Source organism: Pectinophora gossypiella, chromosome 7, assembly GCF_024362695.1.
Source record: "Pectinophora gossypiella chromosome 7, ilPecGoss1.1, whole genome shotgun sequence".
Lineage (NCBI taxonomy): Eukaryota > Metazoa > Arthropoda > Insecta > Lepidoptera > Gelechiidae > Pectinophora > Pectinophora gossypiella.
Window position 1 is genome coordinate 16,416,709 of NC_065410.1, and position 12,564 is coordinate 16,429,272.

General features: G+C 38.7%; 1 protein-coding gene across 7 annotated transcripts in view; it reads right to left on the bottom strand.

Annotated features, from left to right (window-relative positions):
- Positions 1-12,564, bottom strand: part of LOC126368388 (TBC1 domain family member 15) — a 39,208-nt gene that overhangs the window by 12,098 nt on the left and 14,546 nt on the right. For 4 of the 7 annotated variants that reach the window (XM_050012346.1, XM_050012350.1, XM_050012349.1 and 1 more), the window contains exons 7-12: positions 12,320-12,483; positions 7,619-7,871; positions 5,917-6,104; positions 5,266-5,392; positions 4,381-4,641; positions 210-1,266 (exon numbers count right to left, since the gene is read on the bottom strand). In XM_050012346.1, the coding sequence (XP_049868303.1) occupies positions 1,198-1,266; positions 4,381-4,641; positions 5,266-5,392; positions 5,917-6,104; positions 7,619-7,871; positions 12,320-12,483 (1,062 nt within the window). In that variant the 3' untranslated portion in view covers positions 210-1,197. Of the gene's footprint in view, positions 1-209; positions 1,267-4,380; positions 4,642-5,265; positions 5,393-5,916; positions 6,105-7,618; positions 7,872-12,319; positions 12,484-12,564 lie in introns of those variants that run through there. The other 3 variants (XM_050012352.1, XM_050012353.1, XM_050012347.1) reach the window with 3 other exon arrangements.

Here is a 12,564-nt window from a genome sequence, read left to right on the forward strand (position 1 = left end):
TTACACAAAATTTACACAAAAAGATAGCTCTTAATATTGTTGTTTTTAGTTTTACTTGAAGTAATACATACATAAACTCACGCCCGTAATCCCTAATGGGGTGGGCAGAGCCACAAGTAATCAAAGACAACTTGCAGCCACTGTTGAAGAAACCACTTCGTTGTTGCTGGTGAAGTAATAAAAATATGTACAAAAACAATAAAAGCATATTCAGGTACGAAATGTTTAATAAAATGATGATAAACTGAAGTAGTTATACACAAAGTAAGGATATGTGCTACAAATTATAATTATTAACATTATTATAAAATGTTCAGATTTAATGCACTAAACTAACTTTCTAACATAGTCATCATAGTGGCAAAGTTTATTACAAAAAGAAACAAGAATATTGTAATAATTGATTATAATAATAAACATTAATTAAGGATGTACACAATTAATTTCGCTCTCACACGAAAATGTTAATAAATCCGAGCATATGAAAACGGCGCGGTCACTATAATTAAAATTATACAAAAATGAATTATTTTAGCACATACAATGTTATGTACATTAGTACATAACAGTAGTTTTAACTTCTGTTTGTTGGTTACAAGTTTACAACAAAGTACATGTTTTTAGTACAAAATCACTGAATGCAATATTCAGCCTCCTTTCCTATTCAACACGTACAATTTCATATTTTATACACTCTAAGAACGAATTCAAATCAGGGTAAATAAATATTTAGGTATCATAATTATGGTAAGCCCAGTTACAAAATACCCCAAACAAAAGAGTTGTCAGTTATAAAGAGTTACGAAATCTGTCCGCTAGGTGGTTCTTTATTCAATATGGCGCTGCTGGTATAGTAAAACCACATTTGCCAGCACCTCATCGCAGAACCTTCATTTCAGAGACGCACGCTATCAGCTCGTCGATTCTGCCTCGCGCGGTCTCTCTCGCTCTAACAAATAACGGTTCGTGGCGACAGACAAGGATAGAAATATAGGAAAGTCCGATGAGATGTTGACCGATGTGGGTCAACCCTGTTAATATTTGTGTTGAATTTGAGATCACTAATTAAAGATTTTACAAAATAACAAACAGAAGCCAAACCTCAATATCGAACAATAGCAAGTTATAAAAATATAAAATCAGTGCTAGTCTAGCGTACTTCGTCCATATATTTATTAATACATGTATATTTTGTGGCTACGCTAGTAATGCCCATACTGTTTGCGTAACTATAGTAATTTTTAATCCGTTATATTCGAGTGTATCCTGAAATAGAAAAAAAGAAAATTTTAATATTGTCCATTTTAGCCTTGCAAGGATATAATGTGCTTGTCGTTATAATAAAGGTACTTATTTATCAAGTATCAAAGTCATGCTAATATGTGCACAAAATAGTTTAGAAGCAAAATTCGTTTAAAGTCGCAGCCAGACAAAATGCACGGTAAATACAGGGTGTTAGTGACATTGAACGAAAACTTTGGGGGATCAGGCCATGATTCCGAGTTGATATCAAGCGAAATGTCCTGCAGGAAAAATCATGAAAATTTTAAGTCATTTTTTTAACAATTTTAAGACGTTATGTATTTTTTTCTTCACAATGTCACTAACATCGTGTATTTGATGTTAACATCATGGTTAATGTAAGGGTTGGACCACGTCTGGCAACACGGAACCACATATTTTCTTCCACCAGTGTTTGTTATTACGTCCATGGTATAAGAAGACCAGGTATGCTCAATCCCATAGGATCGGCTTGTCATAATAAGCCGCCATTGCTAGCCCTTTTATGGCGTAAGTGTTACCACTGTGTTACAATTACATTTGTATCTCCAACATTCCAAAGACGTAAATTTTCTTATTGAAAATTAAGCGAATTACTTGTCAAATATATAAAAAAAACATTAAAGCTAAGTAACTATTTTAATAAAAGTTCTTAATTTCGTTGCAAAGTAAATATAAAAACATTGGTCGTGGGTAATTTATTTTTTACAAAATGGCAACGCAAGGACACGTCAGCTGGGTTAACCTTGAAATGTTAGCTGTCACTTTTGAGCTTACCTGCGGGCTTAGCACCGTAAGCGTGCGACTCTTTCTCACCTCGACATACGTCACTCTCTCACAGTACTGCACAGAAAGAGACAGATGATCTCTGTCGCGGCGAGGAAGAGTCGCGTGCTTACGGTGCTAAGCCCGCTGGTTTTCTAATACCATGATTCCGTCAATACGACGAATTACAGTTCTGAGTGCCAGAAAAAGATGCCACGAAAGTGCGACGTGGTGCTGCCAGATGTAATTCAACTCTAATACGTCCATGAAAAGATGAAAATTCCAAATGCCACGTAGTGAAACTAGAATCTTAAAACTCTATTGGGTATCAACCCGCTTCCGACTGCAACCTTACACAGTAAAATAATCAACTTACTAGTATTATTTACTACTTACATTATATTATGCATAATAAAATGTAATTCAATACCATCACAGAGCGGCGTATAGAATTGACATGCGATTTGGTTAGTCACAATTTTTACAAGTTTACAATATATTCATGAATAAACGATTATAATAATTATGATAATTATATAAAAATATCGAGTCAGTGCGTTTTTTAATTCGAGCCAAATGATATATAAGTAGGTTGTAATTGTTAATAACACTGCATAGATAGGTGTGTACTCGGATGTAGGTTTTGTTCCTATTAGGGGACACAGTTCGATGTTTAAAATATACTTACTCAAACATATATATCAAACCTGCTGTTCTTCGCGACGCTTGACGCTAGTGACGCGGCGTCATTGACACACGGTCGTCGCCGAGACAGTCGTCGTTGACACTCGGGAGCCGTTGATAGGCCAGAGTCCTTGATACGCGGGTGTCATTGATACGCGAGAATCGTTGAGACGCGGATGTCTTTGATATGAGTGCGTCGTTGAGGCGCGAGAATCGTTGATATGCGGTCAGCGTTGATACGCGGGAGTCGTTGAGACGCGAGTCGTTAATAGGCTAGTCCTTGATACTCGGTCGTTATTGAGACATGAAAATCGTTGATATATGCGGGAGTCGTCGATACGCGGGTGTCATTGATAAGCGTGAGTCGTTAATCCGCAGAATAGTTAAGACGCGAGAATGGTTGACACGAGGGCACCGTTGATAGGCGAGTCGTTGATAAGCGAGAGTCGAGACATGAAAATCGTCAATACGTGTGAGTCGTCGATGCACAGGTGTCGTTGAGACGCGAGAATGGTTGAGACACCTTGCACGTTTTACACAGGTTCATTTCGACAATTTCAAACGTCTAAATTAGGAACATAATACATTTTTACATGAAAATGAAAGAGCATAAAGTCAGAACGTTATGCTCTGTGGACATTTCGCTTGAGGGACATTTCGCGTTTAGGACATTTCATGTACCTAAAGGATATTACACTCATGTGTCAACTCGCGTTTAAAAAACATGTCAGGGACATTTTTATTTTGGACTCGAATTAAAAGCACGACTATTTTGCACTTCGCAATCATAACTTTATAATAATACCTAAAAGGCAATAACCTATATCATAACTAAAATGCAACGAAACTATTTCATTCGGCACTTGTCCAACTAAGTCTAAGATAGAAAAATCTTGCATCTACCTACATTATGTATGTGTATAATGTAATTATTTATATGGAGGATTAGAAAATTAGCACATTACTATCACAATCACTTCTCACTCACATTCCAACTAATTACTAGGCGGGGGTAGACTTATTTCATCATCATCATCTACCTAGCATTATTCCGTTTCTCACAGTCCGCTTACCTAACCTGAAGATTTGACAGGTCCGGTTTTTTACAGAAGCGACTGCCAAATTAGATTTGGGTTGATTTATTTTAGTTATGAAAAATAAAAAGATACGTATAGAAGACAGACGTGCTGCGGGGCGGAAGGCAAGACGGAAACCACTGCCCTATTTTTCCCCAAAGAAGTATCATGGAGAACGCTACACTGGCAAGAGCGTGGCTCTTAAATTAGTGATGACGTAGGGGATCGCGCGCGGATTGTCTGTCTCCCTCGCACGCGCGGGGTGAGGTGGCACACGCGCTGAGCACGTGATAATCTTTTATAATGTAAATTCTAAAGATATATTCGAAAACAATTTCGAAATTCATTCATTCAGACACATGCTGGATTCAAACCCGCGATCTCAGTGGAAGTCTCGCGTAAGCCGTTAATGAAATCTTAAAAATGTCTGAATGAACAAAAATCCACAGATAACAATGATAAAAGTCAAAACTACCCCCGCCAAACTACCCGTAATACTAAAAAATATTAATTACAGTTAAAAAAAAATGAAAGTGCCTCAAAAATTCATGTCTAATCCTATCTGATACATAACTTCCTCCATATCTGGACCAAACACCGCACTGGGTTCCGTGGAACCATTGCTCGTACCGTTGGCGTGGGTCGCTTGCGCCGTTTCCGGTTCCGGTTCCGCCTCGTCCGAGTTAACGGAAGTCGTAGTTCCGACTGTGGGTAGTCCCAGGATGACCCGGATCTGATCGTTGAGGTGCGGCGCGGACACAATCTGGTGGTATATACCTTCCGCTGTGCTCAGTATTCTGTCCACGTCTAGACACATCGATAGGTCATTCACGTGCTGAAAAAAAAACATAGTTTTTTTCTATAAATATTTTACATCAAAAAATGAAGCTTCCCTAAAAGTAGTCGAAGACACTTGTGTTGGGAATACCTCGCTCTTCCAACGGAATACAGTTAGATTTACAATATATCTCAACAAAAGATAAACAAAACGAAGTGTAATGGTGTTTGTTTTTGGTTCCGCTCTACTTCTTGCTAAAAATAAATTTTCGGGCGTCATAACTCATATTCACCACGTATTAAAAAAAACCTTTTATTAAGTAACAGCCTTCGTGGTTTAGTGGTTAGAGGGTTAGGCTCACGATCTGGAGGTCCGGGTTCGATTCCCGATGGGGACATTGTCGAAATCACTTTGTGAGACTGTCCTTTGTTTGGTAAGGACTTTACAGGCTTGAATCACCTGATTGTCTGAAAAAATAAGTTGATTCCGCGCTTCGGAGGGCACGTTAAGCCGTGGGTCCCGGCTATTAGCCGTAAAAATACCTCCACCAACCCGCAGTGGAGCAGCGTGGTGGAGTATGCTCCATACCCCCTCCAGTTGATTGAGGGGAGGACTTTGCCCAGCAGTGGGATGTATATAGGCTATTTATGTTATGTGTGGAAGTAGGTATCATACACTTACTTTTAGGATTTCAGTAAATCCATAGTCTTTACTGATGAGCATGTCTTTTTCTGCGTCGAGTATGGCAACACAGATCAATAAGTGGAAGTTTGCACATGGCAACCCTGTCCACAGCACCTCCCATAGTCTGTAAAAAATGTATTTTTTAAGTATTTACATTAAATATAGGTACTAGGTGGCACTCAAAGGATCCTATCACGTTGGTCTAACAGAAAGCTCGGTGAAGTGTGGGTACTTGGTTCATCTTGCGATGGATGTACATCTGACTACCCCAATTGAGATATAGTGAGGTTATGTTATGTTGTTGTTGTTATCCAAGAGATCACGATATATTTTAAGTAATGGAAATGAGCTTAGTATTACTGTTAAATATTTACGCTAAGAATTAAAAAAGAGAAATGAATTAAAAACAATGAAAGAAAACAACTAACAACTAATGAATCATACGTTAAAGCTGAAGTCACCTGGTGGGTTAAAAAGGCCACACCGAAACAATTCATCTAATAAAGCAATATTGCAATTTGACATTTGCGCATTTAAAAGCTAATGCGCAATGCAAACAAATGTCAAATAGCAATATTGCTTTTCTAGATGAATTGCTTCGATATGTCATTTTTAACCCCCCTGATCAACCTATATAAAGCAAGTCACCTCATAATGTCCTTGTGCGAGAACTCGCGCTTAAACCAGACGAGCAGCCAGCGGAAGCAAAAGTACATGTTTCCGGAGTCCTTGAGCGCGAGGTGCTGCGCCAGCGCAGGGCTCGTGAACATGAGCAGCTGCTGCAGCTGGAGTAGTTGCTGCTTCATGCCCGCTTGGTCCATGTCGAAGTTTGATGCCTGGAGACAAGGATTTGAAATTAGAATAGAAGTTTATTGCAAGTCACAAGTTATAAGTGTTGTAGTAAATATGCGTACATGTGACGCCCTGCACAGAATAAAAAAGGGGCAACTAATTGCCGATTACTTAAAAATAAATAAAAGGAATCTATAACTAACATATTATCTTAAATCTACTATTTAGGAACTTTACATTTACACCCTTACAGTGTTATACCCCAGACACTTCATACAAAACACCACAGACACTACACATTGACGTTATCGTACACACGCATCTGTGTGTGACGGCTGACGCCATACGATTGAAGACTAAAGTAAGTAAGTAAAAGTAAAGTAAGTAAAATCTTTATTTCCTCTACAAATAATAAAACACATGGATACATAAATACATACAAAAATACAATATTTGTAGAGGCTGGAGCCTAAACAAGGATACCCTGTGTTTTAGGACTCCAGGCCTCCACCCCCAAAAAGTCATGGTCAAGAAAAAATAACAAAATATAAAAAAAATGTTAGACTAAATCATAAAATATTACTATAAGACCGAGCGGGAGTGGGGTAAGCCTAGCTCAGCCGCTGGTGGGGAGCGGATAGTTGCCGTTCTATACGTATTATTCCTTATTCTATAACACGGTGTTAGTGCAACCGTAACGAAAACTTTGATGGATGATTCAGACCATGATTCCGAGTTGATGTTAGAAGAAAAAATATTTATTCGACATACTTATTGTTTTCACATATTAAAACAAAAGAATACAATTATGAATGTATGCCGAAACGGCTCCGTTCCGGAGTCTACTTACTGAAACCTCGTACATACACACGATAGCGGAAGTGATACATCGGCATCCCCTTGTTATAACTCGAGCTCCTTTAAGGCAAGACTGAATAGGCACCTGGGTAAGCTCGCTACACCGTCCACACTTTCTTAACCTCTAAGAGGCAGAACGGTGTCAATGGGTTTGCCATTTGATATAAAAAAACCCTGTGGTACAGTCATAAGCAATATAATGTACCCACTTTAGGACTCTGTCGCACTAACATATTTGACATTTAGTGAGACTTACAGTTGTCCCGGCGACCCGATTACTCTAGCCATAGAGGCAGCCAATCAGCTCGCGACACCAAACACTTCAGGACCCCGATACCGACCCCGCCGGCGTGGTCGACGATTTCCTTCATTCAGCGCTTATCGCTATCGACCCACTAGGGTTGATTAATTCTTTCAAATATTTTTCCTCTCAGACGACGCCCTGAGCCGAGGTTCGCGCCCAACTGGGCACCCTCAGGCCTGTTGTCTTAAACGTTGTACCGGGTGAGAGCCTTCAGCGCTCCCCATTTGTCCGGCCAAGTAGTTAATGCCATCTGCGGCAAATCTACAATAAGCCACGTCAAAAAAAAAAAAAGAGACTTACAGTTCAATTTGTCAAAAAAGTTAATGTGACATGGTACCAAAGTGTATACACATTAATGCTCGTGACCGTACTTACAAGAGTTACAGCAATACTCACAATCTTATCCATAAAGCCGACGAAACACCAGAAGCTGTCGACCTCGTTGCCCAAAAGGAGTAGCAGGGGCGCTAGGATGTCGCTCATGCCCTGCACGTAACCCAGATCGAAGTTGTACATGACGTATGTCATCAGGATGTCTTGCAGCACCACCAGGTTGGGGTTGTTGTCGCCCGCGTAGAATGGGTGCGTGCGATCCGTACGGTTCACGTCCTTTTCTACCAGGCTCTTTCTATCTCTATATTCTGAGAACCTGGAAAAAAAATTCATGATGGACCTGCTCGGAGTACGCGTGACTTACATGATACATCCTCGTTCTTCTATCGGGTGGGTTGTCAGGTGGATTACCAACCTCATCAACCCTGGTGTCAGGGTTATCATTGAGCCGCCAAAAACCCCTGACATGGCTCATGACTACTTAATTACATAAGTTAGTAGTAACCGGGACCAACGGCTTCACGAGCCTTCCCAAGCACGGATCATTTACTTTCGGTCATTCAGGTGATCAGCCTGTAACCTAACCAAACTAGGGATCACAAAGTGATTTTTGTGATATGTCCCCCCATAGGAACTACCACCAGACACCTGAGCCCAACCCTCAACCAATGGATCACAGAAGCCGTTACATCCTAGTGTCCCTGGTTGTCCTGGAGAAATCGCGGCTCGGGTTCTAAACCACGGAATTGGACTTCGTGAGTTTGAATTCATGTTCGCAGATAATTGATATCACGTGGTTTCCAGAATTTGAGCCCTGAAAATGGCTTCCCACTATTGCATAGGACTGAAACATAGCTGGCGAGGAGTGGGAGTACTACACACCTATGCCTTCGGGGATACAAGCGCAATGCTACGTTATGAAACATAGAATACAGGCTACATGAGTTGGTCAAAGCTAAATAATAAAATGAACCCCCTTATTCCACTAGTGTAAGCCTATATGTTGGCGTCAGATCTGGCAACACCCGTTGCCTAGGTATTGTTGATTATATGGCGCATAGCAACGGGGGTGTAAAGTAAGGTTTTTAACATTATTATAATTTTGTGATTTTTTACTCTTTATTATACGTTAATACTGAGTTGGTCATCTTTGATTTCGCTCGCTAACACTATACTTAAGTATACTATAATACCTATATGTATGAATCATTATGTAACCAATATAATCCCTTGTGAATTAGGAATATTGGGCAAGGAACTTGAAATTGAACTTTTTTTAAACAGTAATTGTGTTGATATTATGTGCGTAACTGAACATTGGCTAAAAAAACATGAGTTCGTTTGCTTCAATAATCACCAGGTTGCCAGCTCGTACAGCAGGGAGACGGCTATCCGTGGCGGTTCATTAATATTAGTACGTAATTGTTTAAAATATAAGGAACGAACGGATATTGTAAGTCTCTCAGTTGAGCGAACTGTTGAGCTAGCCTGTATTGAACTCAGCCGGCTTATTGTATTGAGCGTATACAGACCCCCCGCTTCATCTTATGATCTATTTGAGAAAGTTATTGATGAAGCTTTATGCAAATTATGTAATAAAAGCAAACATGTTATCGTCTGCGGTGATTTTAATATTGATATTCTGGAAAATTGCTCATTAAGTACTACATTCAAATCTTTATTTCTGTGTTATAATCTTGTAAATCTTTTTTCAGAACCAACCCGAATCACGTCACAGTCCGCGAAATGTATCGATAATATTTTTAGTAACTTAGAACCTTGTGATAAATTAATAATTAATAAATTAAAGTCAGATCACTGTGGTCAACAAATATCTTTCAACTTATTTGTTGACCGCTCACTGAAAAAGGATGTTACATGCAATCCCATATCAAGTAGTCGTTTAGAACAATTCAAAGATAATATGTCAAACAAATTACCAGAACTTCCTTACTGTGATGACCCAAATTTGTTATATAACTCCCTATTTAATCTAACAAAATCGGAATTTAATAAAGTATTTAAGGCAAAAACAATTAAGAAAGTAGACACACCAATTTTTAGTGACTGGGCGACGGTAGGAATTTATAAGAGTAGAAACAGGTTGTATGAACTTTACGAAGAAAGAACATACAATCATAGCGTAGCTTTTCACGACTATGTAAAACAGTATTCAAAAGTTTTCAAACGTGTTTGCGTTACCGCGAAGGCAATGTTTGTTAGCAGTAAAATTAAAGGTAGCTCAGATATTATTAAAATGACTTGGAAAGTTATTAATAGCGAAACTGGGAAAGTCAAAGCACGCGATCTCGAGTATCAATTACAAATTGACGGTAAACTACTCACAAATGATAAGCAAGTTGCTGAAGCTTTTGAAAAATTCTTTACTGACATTCCATTTTCGACTACCAAGGACTTGAAGTCATCTCCTGCACTCGCTCAATCACTTGTAAGGGAGCACATAGATACGTCCAAAGTAGATAAACTAACATTTACACACGTGAGTCCTAGGGACGTCTTAAGAGCTTTTAAATCTTTAGAAATCAAAAAGACTGCAGATCTTCATGGTCTCTCTGTTAAAGTCATTAACTCCGTGATTGATTGCATAGCTCCCTATCTATCATGTATATTTAATAAATGTGTAGACAATGGTGTGTTTCCAGATTTAATGAAGCACAGTAAAGTCATTCCATTGTTTAAAGCTGGTAGTACTTCTGACCCTACTAATTTTAGACCAATATCTATACTACCCACGCTTAGTAAAATATTTGAAAAAATTTTATTACTGCAATTACTTCAACATTTCAATTTAAACAATTTAATGTCTAATAAACAATTTGGTTTCACAAAGGGTCGCTCAACAACCGATGCTGGTGTTGAGTTAATAAATCATGTTTTTCAGGCTTGGGAGGAGTCCAAAGATGCTATTGGTGTCTTTTGCGACCTTTCCAAAGCCTTCGATTGCGTTTGTCATGATATCTTGATCGCGAAACTTCGTCACTATGGAATAACTGATAATGCCATCGCTCTTTTGGAGTCATACCTTAGTGGCCGCGTTCAGAGGGTTGATGTGCATGGCTCCAGATCGTGTGGATCTAACGTCACTATAGGCGTCCCGCAGGGCTCAATTCTAGGTCCATTTCTATTCCTAGTTTACATAAACGACCTACCTAGCCTTGTAAAACATGAGGTGGTGCTGTTTGCAGATGATACCTCCTTACTTTTTAAAGTAAAGAGACGACAAGATTCCTTTGACGATGTAAACAACGCCATTTCAGAGGTAGTGGATTGGTTTACTGTAAACAACCTGCTACTTAATGAAAATAAAACAAAATATGTTTATTTTACGTTATCGAATGTTAGTAGGCCCCTCGATTCTATTATTGTAAAAAATAAGGAATTGGACCTCACGGATACTGCTGTATTTTTGGGAATTACTTTGGACGCTAAGTTGCAATGGAGTCCTCATATTGATAAGTTGTCCAAAAGGCTCAGCTCAGCAGCATTCGCGGTCAAAAAAATTCGTTTAATAACCGATATAGAAACCGCGCGATTAGTTTATTTTGCCTACTTCCACAGTCTAATGTCGTACGGCATCTTGCTGTGGGGTCATGCTGCAGATATGAACAGCATTTTTGTTCTGCAAAAGCGAGCCATTCGGGCGATTTACAAATTGGGACCCAAGATGTCACTTAGAAATAAATTTAAAGAAATTAATATTTTAACTTTGGCATCACAATATATCTTTGAAAACTTAATATATGTAAAAAAACATATAGGATTATTTGCAAAAAATAGCGATCGGCACATTGTTAATACCAGGAACAAAAATAAACTTGCTTTACAAGTCAGTCGATTACATAAGATTACTAAATCTTTTAAGGGGCAATGTATACGTTTTTACAATAAGATTCCCATTGACATTCAGAATTTGCCTTTCAACTGTTTTAAGACAGTAGTTAAACAAAAACTTTACAAAAAAGGTTATTATAAAGTTAGTGATTATTTAGAAGATATGAATGCATGGGATTAACTGTCTGAGAACTGATATTAGGCAGCTAAATTACTCAATTGTATACCAATATTTTATGTTTATTTTTATTTTTTTAAAGAACGTCTAGGGCCCTGTGCCGAGGTTTTTCTTGCAGCTTCTTTTCCCCGGCTATACAGGTTGTGAGAAGCTGCAGTAGTTTTAGGCGGATGAGACGTTCGTTATGTAAAATTGACGATTCAAAGTGTAACTATGTTACCTACTGAATAAAGATATTTTTGAATTTGAATTTTGAATTTGAATTTGAATTCATTAATAAAGCAGTATCTGTTCAGACGCCTGTCTTTCAATAACACCAATATGGCGACTCTGCCGTGTGTGGCATAGCGGCTCGCGACGCGATTTATATTTATAAAAAGAACTTATAAACAAATTTAAAAATAAATCGATGGTGGCAACAAACAACAAATGAAACAATGTGTAACCACTCCGACCAACTAGTTGTTCCGATCGGAACTCAGTATGTGCAATTCTTCCCACCGATCCAACAACTCAAAAGTAAATCATATTAAACCACTTTACATTTCTATAGAATTTCGAACTTAACAACTGACTAACTCTTTTCCTTGATAATTAATTAAGTTCTTCTCGAAATACAATTCACAAACGTGTGTTTTATTTAATTTGAAAGAAAGAAACGTTTATGATCAGACCGATCTGCAGACACGTGTGGCAGAGATACGTATGTTAAGATGGATGTGTGTGGACGTTACCTGGCCTCCTGTCCTTCAGTCATAGACTTCCACTGCAGCTTCATAGAGTAGTACTCAGCGGTCTTGCGTTTCTGTATCGCCCTGATCTCAGCGTGGCTCGCGTGCCACGGAAAGTAGTCCAGAAGGTACTTCCATACCGACTGTCTTATCGAGTGAGCCACGCCCTGGGAACACAAATTAAGAGTTGGAATTGTAACCACAGATCATAGAAACAAGGCAGATATGTGCGCAGGACTAAATTACAA